Consider the following 20,815-nt stretch of genomic DNA (forward strand, 5'->3'; position numbering starts at 1 on the left):
TATCGATGCTTTCCCGGACACAGAACCAGCTGAACCAATATTATTATCCCACCCATGCCGGATTCGGATCTTGCATTGTACTCAACCCATTTGACGAATTGACGTCTTGCGACCAGATATCCACCCACATCGAAACTTAATAACCAAGGACCAAAAGAGAAAAAAAGAAGAAACTTCCGTCCCACTTTAAATTGCACTTGGTCAATTGCTTCGTCTCCAAAACGAACACTCTCACTTCTCGTCTCTTCCATCTTTCTCATCTAGTCTCAAAAACCTCGAACTCCGATGGAGGCCGACGGATCAGCGGCACCGGCGGCGAGGCTAAAGATTGGCGGAGCGTGGTCGGGAATCCTGGAGGTCCGGTTGGACACGTGGACGGTTCCGATGCTACGGGCCGAGGTGGCGCAGCGAAAGGGCGGCGACGATCCCAGTTGCATCAATCTCATCTGTGCGGGGAAGCTTCTAATGGACGGCGATGGGGCGGCTTCTCTCCTCCAGTTGGGGATCAAGAACAACGCCAAGATGCTCGCCACGTGCGTCTCCGCCGACCGGGGAAAGGCTCTGGATGCCGAGGCCGCGGAAGTCAATGCGAAAGAGGCCGCCGAGGCCGAGCGCTCAAACAAGCTGGCCAGAATCCGGTAAGATTCCGCTCTACTTGTTGTTTCTCGATCAATTTTGTTCGTCCTGTTAAAAGTGAGGACTTGCGGGTAATTCCTGTGTTGTTTCGTCTGTGGATGCAATTTTTGATGTGGGTTTACGTTCTTGGATAGCATAGTTTGGGTGACGGAACTTGGAGATGCTTGAATTTGAGGTTATGGGATAGCATAGTTTGATTATCTGGTACATATACTATCTGAATTTGTCGCGCTTATCAGCTTGCACACTGTTTGCGTGCAGTTGGGTTGGCATTTGCGAAAAAATAGAACATTCATGGATTAATTTTAGTTTATATGAATTATTCATGTCAATCAGCTTGCAAACTTGCTCATTTGCATTTTGCCCTAACAAATATGTCTACAAGCTGTAAATGCAGCAGCCTTTGTTGTTTTTCATTTTGTGTAACTTCTAAATAGTACTGTAGTTCTTAATATTTTATTGAAGTACTGCTGGCTGAGCACTATTTATTAGCAATTTATTTTGTCCTTATACTAGAGAATCACAACGAAAATGAGGGTTAGACATTATATTCAATCAGGACTTCAAAGTTCACACTTTAAAGCCTCAATGCTTTCTCTCTTATCCATCACGGTGTATTACAAATATTGCATTATCAGATTATCAATATCTTAGTCGGTTCTTCTTTGGGTGATTGTCCTTCCTTTTCTTCTACATCTGTGCTTTGGAGATCTTTGTGGCTTAAATCATTATTGTTATGCAGGGAGGCTGCCAAGGCTTTGTCTCAGAGGCATTCAGATGGTTCAGTTCCCCTTGAAGATTACAACATAGAGCTCGAGGATCAAAGTGGTCAGGCAGTGTCATTTGGATCTGAGTCTGATAAAAGGTGGTATTTGATTGCATCTGGTGTTGAATAACTAGCTTATAGTTTCAGATGATTATCTTATGCACTAATGAAATTAATTCAATTAATAATTCTAGGGCAGTGATGATGGGTCTGATGCTCCATACAAATTCTAGAAGTCTTATGAATAGGCAAAATTACAAAGACGCATTGGATGTCTTGACCATGGCAGAGGTTTATTTCCTTCCTTTTATCTTTTTTGCTATAGAGTGCCGCTAAAATGTCCGTGGTACATTCTTGTAGTTGTTATGAGAATGTTGAGGGGAAAGTCTCTTATTTTGTAAACTTCCCCAGCAGTCTATGGTTGGAATTTTTATATGTAGAATAGTTATCTAATCTTCCTATTTGCAGGAGGCCTTTTCTCTTTGTGACCCCAAGTTTATTGAGGTGATCTAGAAAATCATTTTGCATCAAGTTTTTGCAATATTTTGATAGCATCCCTGTCTTAGCTGTTTTTGTTGCTTGCCTCCAGATGATTGATAATGTACCAATACTTCAACTAGATATTGTGTGGTGTTACTTCATGCTTCGGGACATTTCATGTTTATCACTTGCGGGAAGACGCCTGGTGAAGGCTAGAAAAGGGTTTGAACTCTCTCACGGTAAAGATTCCACTAGGTTTCGACTCCTCCAAGATGGTCGTCATTCAGAACTTGCCATGTGAGATTTTATTTTAGAGACTTTTCACTTTTATATACAAAGAATGAGAGTTTTCATTTTGAACGCATTCGGGATTTCTCTCATCATGACATGCCTCATTTATGACCTGGTAAAACAGATATTTGAGACTGGACCTCTTGGAAGGGGTGGTAGCTTATCACAGTGGCAATTTTGAAGAGGCTCGTAAATCTCTGAGTTCTGCGCAAGCTAAATACATGCAGGTCTGTCTAATGTTATTTGTTTTTTATTTTGTAATAAGATGATCTACATCGACTTTTATCTTACATTTCTTTTTTGGGAAATTTGTCACCAGTCTTTTATCTCGGATTAAAGAAACAACAGAGTTATATATATTTAACCAAAATCCATCTTGGGTCTAATGAATCATGTGATATGTGCTTCTGCTATTGTTCAAGGAAGATAACTACCAGAAAGTGTTCGGAATATCTATTACAAGTAGACAGTGAAATGATTGCTATGATCTTTCTACTGATTCTCTCTTATTTTGCATGTCTTTTTCCTTAGCTTCAAGTGCCAGATGAAGCTTTGTCACTGTTGATGGGCATGGGCTACAAAGAAAGGGCAGCAAAAAGGGCACTAAGAATGACATGCCAAGATATTCAGTCAGCAGTTGATTTCCTGGTGGAAGAACGAGCTAAAAAAGCTCGAAGAAAAGAGGAGAACATTAAGAGACAGAAAGAAATAATGTGAAATTCTACTTCCAGGGCATAGAATGTTTATTTATTCTTTTTTAGTATCATGATTGACTTTAGGAGCTTGCAGGGAACAGAAGAAATATGGAAGAACTTCTAAAAACAAGGCTGTTGATCTGCAAAGGTTGCAGGAGTTGGTTTCTATTGGGTAAGGATCTATTGCCTTGTGAGTTCCTTTAAGCTGCACCCAAGTTTAATCAAATGTTTAAGTGGACTACCTACTAATCTTGTGAAGCTCTACTATGTATTGTGGAAATACTGCTTCTTCAGACATGTTTTCCTACTTCTTTCACATTATATACGCTCTTTAGTCTAAAATATTCTTTATTTTCCTTTGAGGAATAATTTTACATTATCTTTTGCAGTCATATTTATTGTTACTGAAGCATACAATATAGATACACAAGAAGACAACATAATTCTGAGGTAGTACAGAAAACTTTGAGACAAATATGGTAGGATATAAATAGGCTTGAGCTGTAACATATAAATGCATAACACATATCTTGGTAACTTCTCAGTCACAAGGTGTTCGTTCATTTGCTATAAGAATTTGATTTTTCTTTCTGATCCTTAGCTTTTCAACTAAATGCTTCACAACCTTTTTATTTTTTACTTCCGCTCCTTATCCTCTCAATGACTAGCTTCTCTATATGTTTTTCATTTTGATGAGTCCTGTTACTCAAGTATTGTGGGTATTATATATTTAAAGGGCAGACTGATTAATATTCAATTTTGAAAGAACTTTTCTTTAGATTAATACTGAAACTTCAGCTCGTCTAACTGGTAATCCATATCTTCTCGAGTTCTTCAGGTTCGAAAAATACCTTGCTGCAGAGGCTCTCCGGATAAATGAAAATGACACACAAAAAGCACTGGATCTTCTAACAGATCCTGAGAAGAATTGTGCTTTACAAGTACTTGATCTCTATTCCTAATCTCCTCTTTATTCCTCATATCGAGTGATCATCAACCAATCAATGTTATTTCATATCCAGAGCCAAATTGAGTCAAGGAGGAAGAGAATAGCAGCAGGGTCAAGTCTAACAGCTGGAGATATTGAGGAAATCATATCCATGGGCTACGAAAGAGCAGCAGGTACTGAACCTCTGACTCGTTAAAATAATCAAACGATCAACTCTCCCACAATCTTTACTTGAGTTATGTTATTGTAACATAATTGACCACATAGTTTATTGGAATTATTCCTCAGTCTGATCTTAATTTCGTCTCATTCCTAGTGATGGATGCTCTGAACAATGTGCATACGAAAAAGGATTTGCTGAGAGTGCTTGGTGGAACAGCTACAGGTAACAATGACCAGCAAGCTGGTAGTAATCCACCAACACATGATCAAGCAGGCTCATCAGGCGCTGCAGCAAATAGTCTGGAAGATGATCATATGGATGGAGAAGAGCACTCTAATGATGGGAGAGACAAGGTAATGGAAAATGAGCTTGCAAACGAACTGACTGGGGATCCGTTAGCTGACTATGACATTGAGGTTGCGAACGAAGGAGAGGCCATAGCGGAGTACCTGTCCCTGCTGGAGTCAACCACCAATGCTTCATAGCTTTCCTAAGCTTGGCATATAGTAAATTGCGTCATAAGAGCACCAATCAGTTGTAAATATGCTGGATATCACTGTGCCTTCTAATGTGGTTTCTTAAGACTTTTAAACTAGATCTTGATTGAATAAATCACCTGTGTTATGATTAATCAGAGAAAAAAATAATAATATTAAGAGCATTTATCAGCTGACTCGTATGTACATATATGTATATGCAGTTGTCTGTATTAGTCATTCAGCTAAAATTCTTGAAATGAAAAAACAAAATCATATGTCGCAGAATTTTCCGTTCATGTAGGGATCTGGTCATTTCCATATGTACAACAAATAAGTGAGATTAAAATGAACATGGTCAAACATCAAAGGCAGAAATTTCAGGGTCTAAGACTTTGACAATGTAGCGTCCAACTTCTCTGCAATCGAATTAATCCATGCCTGCAAGAAAGGATGACTTTGTAAGACATTTTGATCTTGCATGCCATTTTGCAAGGGGAGTAATAGCAGAAAAATGATGGGAAAGTTGGAGATCATCAGAATACAATTAATTGACAAGTTAACATGGTCAAATAATTTTGAAAGCAAATAGTTGATATGGAAATCTCATTCTCCAAATAATAGACTTGCCTGATCAAGATTGGTGAAGCCCCTTACAGTGTCACCACCTACAATAGCAATTCCTCTGTCCCCGACTGGTTGTAAGATAAGAGCCTGGAAATAAAAAATGTTCATCAGCTGAACAGCAATGGAGAATGAGAAACATTTTGAGTACTGAGGTACAGAGTATATCCTTTCTTAGGGACAATAATGGAAAGATGTATAGGACCATTCGCTATAAGCTATGACTGTTCTGTTGTCATTGTACAAAGAACATAAATGTCTTTTGAGTTTTGATTGTGCATCTGTGCATCACGAAACATGCACATGTTGAGCTAGAGACATACTTGAAAGGTTTGAACTTTGAACCCAAATTTTTCTATAATGCAAGTGTGCAACCTTTACAAGTGATATTTTAGATAGAAACCTGCACTTTAGCTTATGATCTATGGCAGAAGCTCCTAAACAATAAAAATTAAGAACTTTAATCCCAACTATCTTGTGTTGGCAATGGAAATTTTCCTCCATGCAACTATTTGGTGTAACTATGTATTTTTTAGTTCGTGCAGAGTTACTTACTCATGAATAAGATCTTAAATACATTTTACAAACTAACACTCACTTATATACATTTTAGTCAAACATTGCATAAGATAAGTTATATAATAAGTTTTGGCTCAATAATGCATAGATAAAAGAGTACGATAAATAATGCATGATTTCTAAACAAGATTCTATTAACAAAAATGACCAAAATATCCTCCTCTATGTACCTAACCCTTTTATGCTTTCCCTTCTTCCACTAACATGCAAAAATTCTAGTCGACTTGCATTTCTCCTTTTCATGCTCTCATTTTCTTCAAAAGGCTCAATTTTGCAATCAACCATTAGTTTTGGCTTAAAATACTTGTGACCTATTAAAAATGACTAGCAAAACAATCATCTTTGCATAGCAAGTTGTAATTATTGATCTTAATTCTCTAATTTAACTTCACACTATCTTTATGAGGACATTTTAGTCTTTTCATTTTAAAATGATCTTTCTAACCATACTTATTTACAGTTCAGTAATTAAACACACATTCTTACATAAACTTATTCGAGATAATTGGTACAGTTTTATCCATGTTTTATAACTAAACAAAATGTGAATAAAATTACAGAGGTACTTCATTTGCATTTAAGATGTGCACATAAAATTATTCTTGTAATATATTATCCACAAATCAAAGGAGACCTATAACATCAAGTGCTATTATGTTCTTAGCCATTCCCAATTATGAATTCCAAACATGGCCACGAGAAGATAGCCCTAATCTATGCCTTATACAATCACTTGTCATTCTACAATATGGTTTGGAAATTAAGAAGCATCACAGTTTTTTTTTTGCATTAGTAGTTGAAAAGAAAATTAAATATATTTGGGGAATGTAACTAACAGTTTCTGGAGAAGAGTGAAAAATGGCACCTGTGTGTTAGTAGGTAGAAAAGGTAGCTCAGATCTTCCAGGATAAAGAGAAAGATTTGCTAAGTAGCTTTCTGGAAGAAGGAATATTGTATATGCTGGATTACACAAAGGTTCAAGAAACTACCAGAAAGATGGATGTGAAACTATGAGTAGGACACATACGCTTTCCAGCTTCCATGACACTTTTGTAAAGTGATCCTTGGATCAATTTATGTGCATCCACATCTACTGCCTCACCGTCTTCTTTAGGAGACTCAGCTGCAATCCCAATTTGGAGAAGGCAGTCACCTCCATGCATGACAACTAAAGATTTACAACAAGTCGCAGCTGAAAGAGATTTCCATGCCCTGATCACAAATAAAATAATTAGGCAAGAAAACTCAATGCTTCTCAAAAGGATATAGAAGTCAGAAAATACTGGAACGGAAATCAACCACTGATAATGGAAATTCTTTTGTCCAATCAAGCACTGATAATGGAAAATTCTTTGTAAAATAATATGCATATCTAATAGTAATCTGTTTAAAGAAACTTCTTGATAGTAACAGACAGTAAGAACTATGAAATGATCATGGAATAACTGAATAGCATAGCAAGCTACAGCTGCAAACTGATCAACCTGATTTCAACTAATAAAGTATAAATGGAAAGGCCTAAGTTTGTGGAGAGTTCTGTTCATACTTAGGGAGTAATTGTAATTATCAGCCCACTATAATGAAATATTCATATCTTACTAGGATAAATGATTTTATATCAAAATCACTGACATCTACTAATGATGTAATCCACCAAAAAATGATAGTCAATTGATACTAGCATCTACAGATAGTGGAACAAATTGTTTGGCTTGATTAGGTTTAGATATTAAAGCTCTATTGCCAAGAAAGAAATATTTACTGCAAAGCAAAGGAACCATGAATAGATACCCACAGTATTCATGCAAGCAAGTTATCGGCAATGTACATTTTTTTCCGTGCCGCATGGCATGAGGGACAACCATAACTCATGCCAAACCTACTTGACAAAGTTCAAGTATTAGACAACCTCAAACACTAATTTTTTTTTCCAAAAGCTAAATCAAGAGCAGCTTCTTTTGAATATGTAACCAACTTACATGATTACATGATGAATGCTAAAAACTACACAAAAAATAGTTAACATATTCTTATTCAATACTGATAGAATAGTAGAAAACTACTTCCAATGTTGCTAGAAAATAAGTAATACCACATCAACTCAATAACTGCATGATGTGCAATACCAGATTTTATCCGTTCACATTCAACACCATGAGGAACCACCTGATATCAAGTCCAGGAAGAAAGTCAAGAAAATTCTGGAAACTGTATGCATGGAGAATGAACTAAGTCAAAAGAAAAAGGAGTCTAATATACACCAAGTTTCTTACCGGCGAAATAAGTTTTGGTCGGATTGACAGCCATACAAGGCCAGTGAGAAGATCAGTTACAGCCAAAGAAAGAGTTAATATATCTGCCCTCGACTGTGAACTTTTTCAAAGAGAAAAAATGTCCACAAATTAGTGGAAATGCCAAATCATACTACACCAATATTCAGAAATGATGAAACCTATTTTATTGTAACAACAAGCTAAGAAGTAGAATCATCAATATATGCTGTACAATTCTAGCAGAAAAAACAAAGAATAGATGAGTAGAAGAACATAACAATATATTTGCTTCCTCTGAACTTTTTCAATTTAAACGTAATTTGGTATGAACAAAAGAGGCCATGAGCCATCCTCTTAAATGCAACAGTTTCGTATTAACCTGTTCAAAGAATAAGATGATAATTTTTATGGTTTTTATTAAACTCTGTTCCCCCAACTAAAATTACAACAACTCTACATCTAAAAATTTGCAATTGATCACAAAAAAAGTGGTTATAGAAAGGGAAGATATACCTTGAAGCATCCGCAACGGGAGCGATTCCCGAGAAGGCACGGTTAACAAGAACAGCAAGGAGGGAAACGCCGCCCGCAAAGATTGGCAAGCTCCGAACCAAACCATCGTTCCCCGAGACCCATTCTTCCACCAAATCCCGACGAGGTTTCGGGCCTCTATACATTCCCTTCGCCCCCAAAACGCACAGAAATTACCCCCCAAAAGAAAGGATAAGACTAGAGAGAGATAGAGAGAGAGAGGATACCCGAGACGAAGCTGAGGGAGGCGCAGGAGATGAGGAGGAGAAGCCTTTAACGGCAAACGAGCACGGGAGCGGCGTGAGGCGGCGATGGAAATACGGGGTGAGAGGTAAAGAGGAGAAGGGTTTGACTCGCAGAAGGCCGCCGGCCTCCATTAGCGAGAGCTCTCGGAGAGCTGGGACAACGGTGGTTAGCGGAGAGAGTTATCGCGGATTTGGGCGGGGTACCGTGCCTTTTAACGCCCTCACATGTGTGGTACTCCTCCTGCTCACTGCTCTGGCTCTCACTACCCCTCTCGTGCTAAAAGTTTAATTAATAAAGAGGCCGGCCAATAGCCAATAGCCAATAGCCAATAGCCAATAGCCAATAGGCGTCAAGCTGGGCTTTGTTTTCCATTCAACCCACGGGTTTCTACTTTCTACGCTTCTTAAGGCTCTAGCTGGGGGCTCAGAATAATTAGCCCCCTTATTTTTTTTCAACTATTTATCGCGCCACCCTCGGGCTCATCATCTATTATATGAAAAGTGTCAGGCATGGATCAGCTTTGATCAAGACTCTGGTTCAAACAGTCGACCCAGAGCCCTGATCCTTGAGGCCATTTGACACGTGTGTGCATCTGGATAAGTTGGACCATTTGCTTGTTTATGCCAAGAAATAAAGAGTTCGAGGAATTAGCTTATTTATGCCAAGAAATAATTCTATTGAAGTCCAACGACTTGGACGACTTGGAAAGTATATAAAAGTTAGGTGAGACGATCAACGATATCCACTATCTACTCAATACTTTACAACCCGGATAAAGGAAGTACCGAGAAAAAGGAAGTCCCGTCATCTCGTACCATCAACTTCGCGGCACAAGGGAAACCCTATCATTCATTATCAATCAATTAAAAAACTCGGAGCAGATGACAATTTGCTTGGTTTATATCTTCAAGCGTTATAAATCTCGCCTCAAGAAGCTCTTTGAATATTTCTCGTGTCCCCCGTGGGACCCGCTTAGTGATTCTCACACGGTTTCAACTGCTCCTCGCCGAGAAGACGATACGAGACGAGAAGGTATGGTATGCTCGATATTTCCCAGGGCATCATAATAAAACGGATTAGCGAGACGAGAAGAGATATATCATTTTATTTTATTTTTTTACATTTATAATAAACGAATTTATACGTATCTGTTTCTAGAAGTAACATGTGGATCTGAAATTACCTGGAAGAAAAGAACCAAGTGCGAGTCACGTGATGCTCCAGAAACTACAGTTCCACGTTTTACCTAATTTAAAATAAGTTAGTTGTATTTTTTTTTATAAATAATAATAATAATTTTCTATAATTGAGACGCATACTTTGAAAATGCTCTTCTGGGAAGAGGAGGACAATAACTCTGGCCTGAGTCGTGCAACGATAACATACAAGAGAAGTATCTTTAAATATGCCGATTAGGTTGATATATAAAAAGTCTTTGACGAGAAACAAAGCGTCTCTCGTCTCGAGTAGGTACCTACCTAGTCATAAAGGTAATAATCTCGCGCTTTTTTGTCATCTCATCTCGCTGCTCGAAGTCTTCTTAAAAGGCCTGGTCCTTATTTTGACGTGGGACCCACTCCTCGAGGGTGTGCACTCCATGAAGCGAGACTTGTGCGGTTCACGTGATTCTGACCCGCTCCCCAAGTCCAGAACCAGTGGCATTCTCCGTTATTATTTTTACCCCCACCCCACCCCACCCCCCCAAAAAAAAAAATTAAGATTACTTCCTCTAGTCCTCGTCTTTATCCATTAATGCCGGTGCGATTCGCGTATTTCGCGGCCATGCGATCGATCTAACATTTCCGCGCTGACGTGGTCGTTCTTTTGGCGCTCTTATCAACTTAAATTGGCTTATCATTCATTTGCTGATAAGTGAACTGACTTATCATCGATAGGTTCATGGCCGTATTGACATTCACGACTCTCTCCCCGCCCTATAAAGCCGACAACGCTGCATCGCCGATGGGATATTTCTCTTCTTTTCTCTCCTTTTTCTTGCTATTATTTGCTCCACTAATTAGTCTTCGCAGCTCGCTGTAGTCTTCTTTTGGATCGATCTATTCCTGAGCAGGAGGTAAACCTTCGATTTTTCCCCCGTTTCTTCAATTTTTTTCTTGTTATTTTGAAACCTGCGGAAATTTCCTTCTTTTAAAAAAAAAAAAATTCTCGCCTTTTTTACGAGCCGTCCATCCTTCCCCTCGTCGGGTTTGAAGGATTTCTTGGTTCATTGATCCTCCTAAACCCTAGATTTTGGCGTTGGTTCCGGTATATGAGCTAGATCTAGGTTGTGAAGCAGAGAAGGGGTTTTTTTAGGGTGTTAGAAGTAGGTTTCTTTGTCTCTTGTAGTTTCGGTTCGGTTTGATATGCGGGTGAGAAGGACCGCTGCACAAATTGGATATTTAATTATTGTATGGTGAAAAATGGTTGATTCTTTTGCTTAAATTCTCGAATTCTTTTAAGAGCTCTATTTACTTGTTAGGGTTTTGTTCGAAATTTAGGTTTTTGACGTGGGATAGGAGGCGACGATGTCGTCACTTAGTAGGGAACTGGTTTTCCTGATCCTACAGTTTCTCGATGAGGAGAAGTTCAAGGAGACTGTTCACAAGTACGCCTCTATTATCAAAAATTCCATCTTTGGCTTTTTTCTATTGTGCTTTTTCTCTATTTTTTGTTACTACTTTTGTTTGTGTCTTTATTTGCAGGCTTGAGCAAGAATCGGGTTTTTATTTTAATATGAAGTACTTCGAGGATGAGGTGCAGAATGGGAACTGGGATGAGGTGGAGCGGTATCTTTCTGGCTTCACCAAGGTAGATGATAATCGGTACTCAATGAAGATCTTCTTTGAGATTCGGAAGCAGAAGTATCTCGAGGCATTGGATAAGTATGATACGGTGGTCAATCTTCTTTCTGTGATGTCCATTGCAGTTTCTCTACATTGATATGCTACATGCTGATTTTAACTTCTTTAACGTAGGCATGATCGAGCAAAGGCGGTTGAAGTCCTTGTCAAGGATTTGAAGGTCTTTGCATCTTTTAATGAGGAGTTATTTAAGGAAATTACACAACTATTGACTTTAGAGAATTTTAGGTATTAGATAATTCTTCTCCTATCCTCAGTCCTTGGCTATTGTTGCACTAGATGAATGATTGAGTATGCGCATTTTGAATCTTTTTCAGGGAAAATGAGCAGCTTTCCAAGTATGGTGATACAAAGTCAGCAAGAGCAATTATGCTTGTTGAGCTCAAGAAGCTGATTGAAGCAAACCCTCTATTCCGTGACAAACTCCAGTTTCCCAATCTAAAGAGTTCTAGGTTGCGTACTCTTATAAACCAAAGGTAAGAATTAGTTAAACATTATCTTTAAATGTAGTCAACTTCTACTAGTATTGTCATTTTCCATTCTTGATATTCACAATGTCTGTTTTAGCTTCCAATAAGTCTTGATTGTGAAATTCTCCGCTTCTACTTTGTTTTTTTGGGATTTGCAAGTTGATGTGTTAGTCAGTTGGGGCAGTTTGGTTAGAGATGGTCACCTACTAAATGTATACTTTTCAATGTGATTCGTGAGGGAATGATAAGTGGAAGCCACAAAAAATATACAAAGTAGTGAGTATACTTGGAGCATCTTCATTGGTATTCCCTTTAGAGATCATCATGAAGAATATATGTATAATATCATTATTTTCACTTTCGAATGAGTAACCTTTATTTTCTAATAGTTGGCCTGCGACCTTATGTTTTTGGTTTTCCAGTAGCATTGTTCGCCATATCAAGAAGATACTTGGCAGGAATGTTGATAGTATTTTTCTCCATAAATAATGGAAAATATTATTCGGGAAATTGCTCACTTTACTAAAGTTTACAAAGTCCTAGCATCTAGTGTTTTCTAAAATATATTTTGGTTATTTGTAGATTATGGCCTCTAGGCATGATCCATCATGTGTGCATTAATCTTTAGAGCCTTATAGGATTATTAAGCGTTTTACTAACTATTTTAGAAAAAAAAAATATAGTGCATTTAAGTAGAAATTAATACTGGCAAATAAGATTAGAGTCGCTTAAATCTTTCGTATTTATGTGGTAGTTATATATTGATTTCGTGGTGAACAGACCAAAAGGAGTATGGGAATATATGTGCTGCTAGCATGCGTTACCTTCTCTAGTGCATTACAGCATGCAGAAGTTTAGCTTTTGTAGTCATGTGCTTTAGCAATGCATAGAGGGATCTCTTAGGCTTGTTTCATTGTATAATTAACTGTATTTTCTCCTACAAAAATTGATAGAGATATATATGATCTTGCAGCTTAAACTGGCAGCACCAACTTTGCAAAAATCCCAGGCCAAATCCTGATATCAAAACCCTTTTTGTCGATCATTCTTGTGGACAACCAAATGGTGCACGTGCTCCATCACCAGCAAATAATCCGTTACTTGGATCTATAACTAAAGCAGGAGGTTTTCCTCCATTGGGTGCACATGGGGTAATTTAGCTGATTTTATCTGCTTGCTACAATCTTTTGCTGAATTTAGCACAAATATGTGATTTGGTGTTGTTGTCAGCCTTTTCAGCCTCAACCTGCTTCAGTTCCCACACCCCTGGCTGGTTGGATGTCCAATCCTCCACCTGTCACTCATCCAGGCGTCTCTGGTGGATCTATTGGGCTTGGCGGTCCTACAAATTCTGGTATTTCAATTTACTTGATGATAGAAATAGAAGATGGCAAGACACTATAATATTTTGAATTTTATTAATGGATTAATTTCATTCGAACTTCTTGAGTAAGTTAATCTGAACTTTTGAATGCTATTTGTAGCTGCAATGTTGAAGCACCCTAGAACACCTACCAATCCTGGTGTAGATTACCCATCAGCAGATTCTGATCATGTATCCAAAAGATCTAGGCCTATGGGGATTTCTGATGAGGTATGCTGGTGTTTGTGCTCAAGTTAACATCCATTTTATTCTTCTGGTTATTGATTATCTCATCTGGTTTGGTGCTTGTTTGTTATCCTACACTGAATGGTACCTGATGATTCAATACTTAACCCAGGTAAATCTACCGGTAAACATATTGCCAGTTACCTATCCTCAGAGTCATAGTCAGATTATGCACACACCAGATGACTTGCCCAAAACTGTCGCACGGACATTGAGTCAAGGCTCAACTCCCATGAGCATGGATTTTCATCCAATTCATCAGACTATTCTTCTTGGTGTGTTTTTCCTCACAAATTTTCATTCTCTCCCTTCATTCCATTTTGAGGTTCGTGAGTTCAGTACTTTCTTTTATGATTGGTTCTTCAAGATGATTCTTTGTGTTTCTGCTATGCATTAGTTGGTACAAATGTGGGTGAAATTGGACTGTGGGATGTTGGTACCAGAGAGAGACTTGTTTTACGGAGCTTCAAAGTTTGGGAACTTGGACAGTGTTCTGGGGCCCTCCAGGTTTGTCCAATATGACATGTAATCTAATGAAGTATAGTTTTCTGTTGCCGTACCTTTTCTCTTGTAGTTCACAATAAATTGAAATAGTCTTCTATGTACTCAGTCTGCTCTAGTTAAGGATCCTGCTGTATCAGTTAACCGCATAATATGGAGCCCTGACGGTTCCTTGTTTGGTAAGCTTAGAAAAGCCAGAAGTCCTTTTTAAGATAGCACATTTTATCAGGTGTCATAATACCTCCTCGCCATGTAGGTGTTGCCTATTCAAGGCATATTATACAAGTTTACTCATATCACGGTGGCAATGACATCAGGCAGCACTTGGAGGTAAGAGATTTAGCAGTGACCAATATCGCTTCTTTCTTCTTTGATTCTCTCTACTTCTATGCGATAGCTCCTTCTGTAAATTGATTGATTCTGGCATGTGATTTGCAGATTGATGCTCATGTTGGTGGAGTCAATGACATTGCATTTGCCCATCCTAATAAGCAACTATGTATAATAACCTGCGGAGATGACAAGACAATCAAGGTTTGTTTCTTAACTGTGGTAGCACCCCAATTCACTCAGAAATGTACCTGTTACCGTATATGTTTTATATGTATGCTTAAAGAATGTTTGTATTTATCTGTGCATGCTTAAAGCATCACTAATGGACAATTTCATATTGTTAGGTGTGGGATGCAACTAATGGAACCAAACTGTATACCTTTGAAGGTCATGAGGCACCTGTTTACTCTGTTTGCCCACATTACAAAGAGAACATCCAGGTAACTGATGCATAAATGATCATATACTAAGGTCTGCTAAACCAAATTTATGTATGTGTCAGATTATTGATATTATATCTTCTGTTAACATTTCCCTTGTATTGTGCAGTTCATTTTTTCAACAGCTTTGGATGGAAAGATAAAGGCATGGTTGTATGACAATTTGGGATCTAGAGTGGATTATGATGCACCTGGCCACTGGTGTACTACAATGGCTTATAGTGCAGATGGTTCCAGGTTTATTTTTTCAGATAGCGGTTCTGCATTTAACCTAATTTAGGCACTCCTCTGGTTTATAGTTCATGAATGACTTATCTTTCCACTCCTTTGTTCTAGGCTCTTCTCTTGTGGGACCAGCAAAGAAGGGGAATCATTCATCGTGGAATGGAATGAAAGTGAAGGAGCTGTGAAGAGAACATATCAAGGATTTCGAAAACGATCCTTGGGCGTTGTCCAATTTGATACTACAAGGAACAGATTTTTGGCTGCTGGTGATGAATTCCTGATCAAGTTTTGGGATATGGATAACACTAATCTTTTGACAACTATTGATGCTGAGGGTGGCCTACCAGTAAGTCTTTTATAGAACTTAATGATCACTGCATAAATTTGTGTGGATGCAAGAAAAAGATATCAAGAACTTCTTTGCATTGATTATTGTTTTCTTGTTCTGTTAGGCTAGTCCACGGATACGCTTTAACAAGGAGGGCACATTGTTGGCTGTTTCTACTCATGATAATGGGATCAAGATCTTGGCAAATACTGATGGGCTTCGGTTGTTGCGTACATTTGAAAATCGTTCTTTTGATGCTTCCAGGACTGGTTCAGAGACAGTTACAAAGGTAACCATCTTAGCTGTAAAATCATCTGTGAACTCTGATGAGAATAATAACACAAATTGCTATATGATACAGCCTATAGTGAACCCATTATCGGTTGCTGCTGTTGCCACAAGCTCAGGAATAACAGATAGAGTTGCTCCTCCAGTGCCTATAGCTGGAATGGTTTGTTTTAATCTTGGATCTTTTTTCATTCTATTATTTATGCTAATATTAATTCTGTATCATTTAATTTTCCAAGTTCATGAATTTCCATATACTCCAGTATTGCACTAACTTGATCAAATTTGGTAGAATGGGGATGGCAGAAACTTGGTGGATGTAAAGCCTAGAATAACTGACGAATCAATGGATAAATCAAAGATTTGGAAGCTTACTGAAATTAATGAACCAATTCAGTGTAGATCTTTGAGGCTTGCAGATAATTTGAGGACAAGCAAGGTACAGATTTTTTGCGAGCATTCATCCCATGCATGCATATATTATGGATTTGTTAATCTGTACAGTAATGCAACTCATATTATTGGTGTTTTTTCTTTTCCACTCATACAAGATCTCAGATTAGATATCAATGAATTATATTGTTGGGAAGTCTCTACTAACAATTGTTAGGTATAAATAAATTTTCTTACGCAAAATGCCAGGAGCTAGAAAGGACGCAGCTTTGAAATTTTCATATCAAACAAGCATTTCACTTTGCAGAAAAAATTTGCTGCAAAAGGAAGTTAGATTTTACATCAGGTTTAAAAGCATATAAGAAATAATATGGCCATAAAGGAAAATGTAAATGGAGAGACAGAAAGTTCACCAGAAATTGTCTATCATGTGCTCCTTTCACTGTGTATGGTATACTTTCAAATTTCAAATGAGTGAAATGACTTCACAAATCCTTTGACCTGATAACCTGCTTGAGCTCTTCTTGCTTCTTGCTCTTCCTGTCTTTGCTTCTTGTCATTTTTTTTGAAGGATTATATATATTAAATATTCAAGCTAAATCAAGTGTCAGAAGGTCCATCTGCAATCTAAAAAATAACTTGTATAGTATGGATATGTTCAAGCCAATGTTTAATTGGATCAGTTGTGAAAGTAAAGGATGCTTAGGTTTCGCACCTGACTTTTGAATAATTCTTTTTCTTTTTCACTCCATTTCTAGAGGATGGTTCATAATGAAAGTAGGGACATCTTTTTCACTTTTCTCTTTCTGCCCATGTAGATTTAAGAGTTCTTGGGCTTCTAAATTATTCTGTATATTGTGGATCAAAATCATCATGTACTACCTTTGCATGTTATCTTTTGCGGTGTGCTTAATATCTCTTGTATGATCAAGGTATCAGATATGACATGTTTCTCCGTATTATATAATTAGTTAATCTGGAAGCTTAAAGTTGTTTGGTAATAATAGATATAATTCTTTAACATGCCCCCTCATGTGCGAGCTATATGCACTAAGCATTGATAGATAAATGGTAATAGAACACCAAAATAGTTATATAAATAGGGATTAACCTGCTGAAAATTCTAGCTTTGCTATCATATCAAATAACCAATTAACTCAAATTTATCTGGTAATGGTCCAACAATATATATTATTCCCAAATATTCTGGATTTTGATTAGTTCCTTTGTCATATACAACTGCACAAAATAGGTATTGTGTTTTTTTCTTCTTCAAAACGTTCTGTATATATTGCACAAGATATTGTGAAAAAAGACTACAGGATTCCTCATTTTACACTGTGACTGACTTAGTCAATTAGGTGTACTGAAGATGTATTTTGGTTCCTTCTCTTTGCAGCACTGTGGCCCTCAAGGTTATGAATTTCCTACTGATTTTGAAAATTGGAATAGTAAAAAGAATCTCTTATAATTGCAGATCTCGAGATTGATTTATACAAATTCTGGTGTTGCCATCTTGGCTTTAGCATCAAATGCCATTCATCTACTTTGGAAGTGGCCTCGTAATGAAAGGAATTCTAGTGGAAAGGTGAAAGATTTTATTGCCTTAATATTTGAGATATTTCTGATTTTATGTGGATTGCTCTTTATACGTATTCAAACTTTTCTTTGCTACACTAGAGTACTAGTCATAGAAAATCTTCTTTGTTTTCCATCAATAGGCAACTGCCAGTGTTACTCCTCAATTATGGCAACCACCAAGTGGCATTCTGATGACTAATGATATAACTGATGCTAATCCTGAAGAAGCAGTTCCCTGCTTTGCTTTGTCAAAGAATGATTCTTACGTCATGTCTGCCTCAGGCGGGAAAATTTCTTTATTCAATATGATGACCTTTAAGGTAGGCCATGAACTATTAATGAACATGTATTTGATTCATTACATCTTAGGCCTATTATAAACAATTTTAGTGTTATGCTTCATGACTGCAGACAATGACAACATTTATGCCTCCACCACCGGCAGCAACATTTCTTGCATTCCATCCTCAAGACAACAATATAATTGCTATAGGAATGGATGACTCTACAATCCAAATCTATAATGTCCGAGTTGATGAGGTATCATATCACTATTTAAGAAGTCTTACTTGCTGTTTGACAAAAGAAGCAATAAACACCAGGAAGAAATTTAATTGGCCATCATTTTGCAGGTTAAGAGCAAACTTAGAGGGCACTCAAAGAAAATTACTGGTCTTGCCTTCTCAAATGTATCAAATGTGCTGGTCTCTTCGGGAGCTGATTCTCAGGTGACTATAAACCTTCTTGCGATGAACAGGCACCTGAACAATTAACTTTTGCATCTCTTGCTATGCAGTTTGTGTACAGATTATGGATGTCTATTTGACACTACAAGACTATTTTAAGTATCCTTAGATTCCTATCCAAAATATATTTGTTTCTTGCTGCAGATTTGTGTGTGGGGCACTGATGGATGGGAGAAGCAAAGGAGTAGATTTTTGCAGATTCCTTCTGGTCGTACCCCATCAAATGTTTCAGATACACGAGTCCAGTTCCATCAGGATCAAGTTCACTTTCTTGCTGTCCATGAGACACAGATTGCAATATATGAAACTACTAAGCTGGAGTGCATGAAGCAGGTAAACTTGTTTTTCCCTCTGGAAAATTTAGAATTTTGAGCATGTTCGCTAATCATTTGATGATTTTATTGTTCTCCAGTGGGTCCCCCGTGACAATGCTGCACCCATCACGCACGCCACCTTCTCATGTGACAGTCAGCTAATATATGCTAGTTTTCTAGATGCTACTGTGTGCATATTTAGTGCTTCAAACCTGAAACTGCGATGTCGAATTCTTCCAGCTGCATACCTTCCACCCAATGTCAGGTACTTTGTCGAACAGAAACTTCATATAGATGAAGGTAGAAGAAATTAGCTTCTTTCCCACTTGCTCTTTTGGGGGATTCTTAATAGTCTTTAAATGCAGTACTCAGTAATTGTTACTCACAGTAGAAGCATTGCAAATGTGGCATGGAATTTAGGTTGTATTTTCTATCTACCTAGGCCGGTGATTTAAGTTTCTATAACTATATTTACTGGAAATGTTCTTCATATGTTAAATACTCTAGAATTTTATCTTGATTTTTGCATTTCGTGTATATATTGCTGTTTATGCAGCTGTCAGGATTCAAATTATACTTTCATGCATACATGCTATCTTTTGCTTGCATATATATTGAACTTATTGTCTCAATTAGGTTGTTTCTCTCTTAATTGCTTCCATCATACAGGAGGATAAATGTCTCACCCTATACTGTTTAAACCTAAATAACTACCTTCGAAAGTTGGCTTTTGGTGCTGCCTACTCTTCTGTTCTTTGTTCACAAGGATGCATTTGAATTTAATTTATTTACCTTGAGTGAGTCTGTAGTCAATGCATTATTTGACTTTGTCTGTATGGTGTACCAGCACAACGGTCCATCCACTCGTGATCGCTGCACATCCATCAGAGGCGAACCAATTCGCGTTGGGTCTAACAGATGGTGGTGTCCATGTGTTGGAACCATTAGAATCTGAGGGAAAATGGGGAGTACCTCCACCAGCTGAGAACGGGTCACCAAGCAGCTTGTCCACACCACTGCCTGCCGGAGCCTCGAGTTCTGATCAACCACAGAGGTGATGTAGGAAGCTGCCAGCACATAATTTAACCCTTTTCTCTTCCTTTCACACTTAATGGTTGAGGAGTTTCTAACTAAGGTATGCTGCCAAATCTCATTCGACGTGTATGTTATCATTTGAGGTGCTGTAATCTTTATTCTGACAACGATTAACATGTTCTATTTCTCCAGCTGTCTTTATGAAATGTATAGCTTGTTTACTCCATGTGTTTTACTTCAAATTGTCATTCTTCTAAACCTTAATTCTACCCTGCAGATTTTAGTAGTAAGAAAATTATCTTCAGAAAAAGCAAATAAGGGAGAGAAATTGGATTTAGCCTGGATAGGTCTTATGGGTGAAGACCTGTGCCAGGTTACTATTCTCATTTCAGTATAATTTTCCCCTGGTGAGTTTGGTATGAAATACCTCACTTATTTCTGCCCTAATCTGCATCAATGGAGGTCCCAAAATAGGACGTTTTACTTTCACTTTTCATGTGTACAAGAAACCCTGAAGGAAACATGGTAGGATGAAAGCTTTTATCATATGATGAACAAAGAGAGTTTCCAAAGTTATCCACCTCAGGGAGACTAAAAGAATGTATAAATGTAATTCCTTCACCTTAAACTGATCCTTCACTAAGGCAGGCTCTCTTGTTATTTACCCAAGAATTTGACAAATAACGAACCTAGGAATGCTTAATACAACCTGCCATATCTCTCCATTGGCTAGTGTTGTTAATTATTATTGCTGATGAAAATGCATCACAGATGTTTGCTACCAGGAATGTTATCTGATGTTCGTCAGAAGCAGTCTTCCAAGCTCTATAACACAATCTCGCAAAAGATCCAAATGAGTTTAACCCAGCAAGGCTTTATTAAAGATTGGCTTCTCTGGAGTAGTTTATTTATAAGAAAAGAACAAAGAAGAAAAAAGAAGTATACATTAATTAGCTTCCACGAGGACAAAGAGTATCGCCCA

At 37.8% G+C, this 20,815-nt stretch overlaps 3 protein-coding genes across 6 annotated transcripts; 2 read left to right on the forward strand and 1 right to left on the reverse strand.

Annotated features, from left to right (window-relative positions):
* Nucleotides 1-145: 145 nt before the first annotated feature.
* Nucleotides 146-4,650, forward strand: LOC140790021 (uncharacterized). Its single transcript, XM_073139932.1, has 11 exons — nt 146-638; nt 1,379-1,501; nt 1,597-1,693; nt 1,871-1,906; nt 1,992-2,179; nt 2,298-2,400; nt 2,705-2,886; nt 2,963-3,040; nt 3,707-3,809; nt 3,891-3,990; nt 4,134-4,650. The coding sequence occupies exons 1-11, from the start codon at nt 286-288 to the stop codon at nt 4,463-4,465; spliced, it is 1,695 nt and encodes a 564-aa protein (XP_072996033.1). The 5' UTR covers nt 146-285; the 3' UTR covers nt 4,466-4,650.
* On the reverse strand, nt 4,628-8,977 carry LOC140790034 (protein COFACTOR ASSEMBLY OF COMPLEX C SUBUNIT B CCB4, chloroplastic). Of its 2 annotated transcripts, XM_073139942.1 has the most exons (8): nt 8,691-8,977; nt 8,446-8,612; nt 7,933-8,032; nt 7,752-7,825; nt 6,687-6,871; nt 6,525-6,595; nt 5,087-5,170; nt 4,628-4,897 (listed from the first exon to the last, which is right to left on the reverse strand). In XM_073139942.1, the coding sequence occupies exons 1-8, from the start codon at nt 8,838-8,840 to the stop codon at nt 4,844-4,846; spliced, it is 885 nt and encodes a 294-aa protein (XP_072996043.1). In that variant the 5' UTR covers nt 8,841-8,977; the 3' UTR covers nt 4,628-4,843. The 2 variants fall into 2 exon arrangements, with proteins under 2 accessions (XP_072996043.1, XP_072996050.1); XM_073139949.1 differs by lacking the exons at nt 7,752-7,825; nt 7,933-8,032 and having other exon boundaries at nt 8,691-8,966.
* A 1,673-nt stretch (nt 8,978-10,650) lies between these two features.
* On the forward strand, nt 10,651-20,059 carry LOC140790711 (protein TPR3-like). 3 transcript variants are annotated; one of them, XM_073140916.1, is made up of 26 exons: nt 10,651-10,783; nt 11,208-11,314; nt 11,412-11,591; nt 11,685-11,798; nt 11,888-12,046; nt 13,014-13,191; nt 13,271-13,394; nt 13,525-13,634; nt 13,762-13,924; nt 14,047-14,156; nt 14,260-14,329; nt 14,407-14,480; nt 14,589-14,684; nt 14,828-14,923; nt 15,033-15,160; nt 15,260-15,494; nt 15,601-15,765; nt 15,838-15,927; nt 16,057-16,203; nt 17,635-17,745; nt 17,879-18,058; nt 18,150-18,278; nt 18,371-18,466; nt 18,629-18,817; nt 18,897-19,063; nt 19,646-20,059. In XM_073140916.1, exons 2-26 carry the CDS (start codon nt 11,235-11,237, stop codon nt 19,854-19,856), a joined length of 3,402 nt encoding a protein of 1,133 aa, XP_072997017.1. In that variant the 5' UTR covers nt 10,651-10,783; nt 11,208-11,234; the 3' UTR covers nt 19,857-20,059. The 3 variants fall into 3 exon arrangements, with proteins under 3 accessions (XP_072997017.1, XP_072997026.1, XP_072997034.1); XM_073140925.1 differs by having other exon boundaries at nt 10,680-10,783; nt 11,189-11,314; XM_073140933.1 differs by lacking the exon at nt 10,651-10,783 and adding an exon at nt 11,005-11,117.
* Nucleotides 20,060-20,815: the final 756 nt, after the last annotated feature.

The sequence above is a fragment of the Typha latifolia genome, chromosome 1 (genome assembly GCF_019914945.1).
Source record: "Typha latifolia isolate L0001 chromosome 1, TyphaL0001v2, whole genome shotgun sequence".
In the NCBI taxonomy this organism is placed as follows: domain Eukaryota; kingdom Viridiplantae; phylum Streptophyta; class Magnoliopsida; order Poales; family Typhaceae; genus Typha; species Typha latifolia.

What these genes read in the sequence shown, in the direction of transcription:
- LOC140790021 (XM_073139932.1), top strand. Translation starts at nt 286, where the DNA reads ATGGAGGCCGACGGATCAGCGGCACCGGCGGCGAGGCTAAAGATTGGC. An exon ending in CGTCATTCAGAACTTGCCAT is followed by an intron (nt 2,180 to 2,297) that starts GTGAGATTTTAT and finishes CTGGTAAAACAG; the next exon opens with ATATTTGAGACTGGACCTCT. An exon ending in CGCAAGCTAAATACATGCAG is followed by an intron (nt 2,401 to 2,704) that starts GTCTGTCTAATG and finishes CTTTTTCCTTAG; the next exon opens with CTTCAAGTGCCAGATGAAGC.
- LOC140790034 (XM_073139942.1), bottom strand. Translation starts at nt 8,840, where the DNA reads ATGGAGGCCGGCGGCCTTCTGCGAGTCAAACCCTTCTCCTCTTTACCT. An exon ending in TGTCATGGAAGCTGGAAAGC is followed by an intron (nt 6,596 to 6,686) that starts GTATGTGTCCTA and finishes TCCTTCTTCCAG; the next exon opens with AAAGCTACTTAGCAAATCTT. An exon ending in TTCTACCTACTAACACACAG is followed by an intron (nt 5,171 to 6,524) that starts GTGCCATTTTTC and finishes TTTTATTTCCAG; the next exon opens with GCTCTTATCTTACAACCAGT.
- LOC140790711 (XM_073140916.1), top strand. Translation starts at nt 11,235, where the DNA reads ATGTCGTCACTTAGTAGGGAACTGGTTTTCCTGATCCTACAGTTTCTC. An exon ending in TCATCAGACTATTCTTCTTG is followed by an intron (nt 13,925 to 14,046) that starts GTGTGTTTTTCC and finishes GCTATGCATTAG; the next exon opens with TTGGTACAAATGTGGGTGAA. An exon ending in TATAGTGCAGATGGTTCCAG is followed by an intron (nt 15,161 to 15,259) that starts GTTTATTTTTTC and finishes CCTTTGTTCTAG; the next exon opens with GCTCTTCTCTTGTGGGACCA.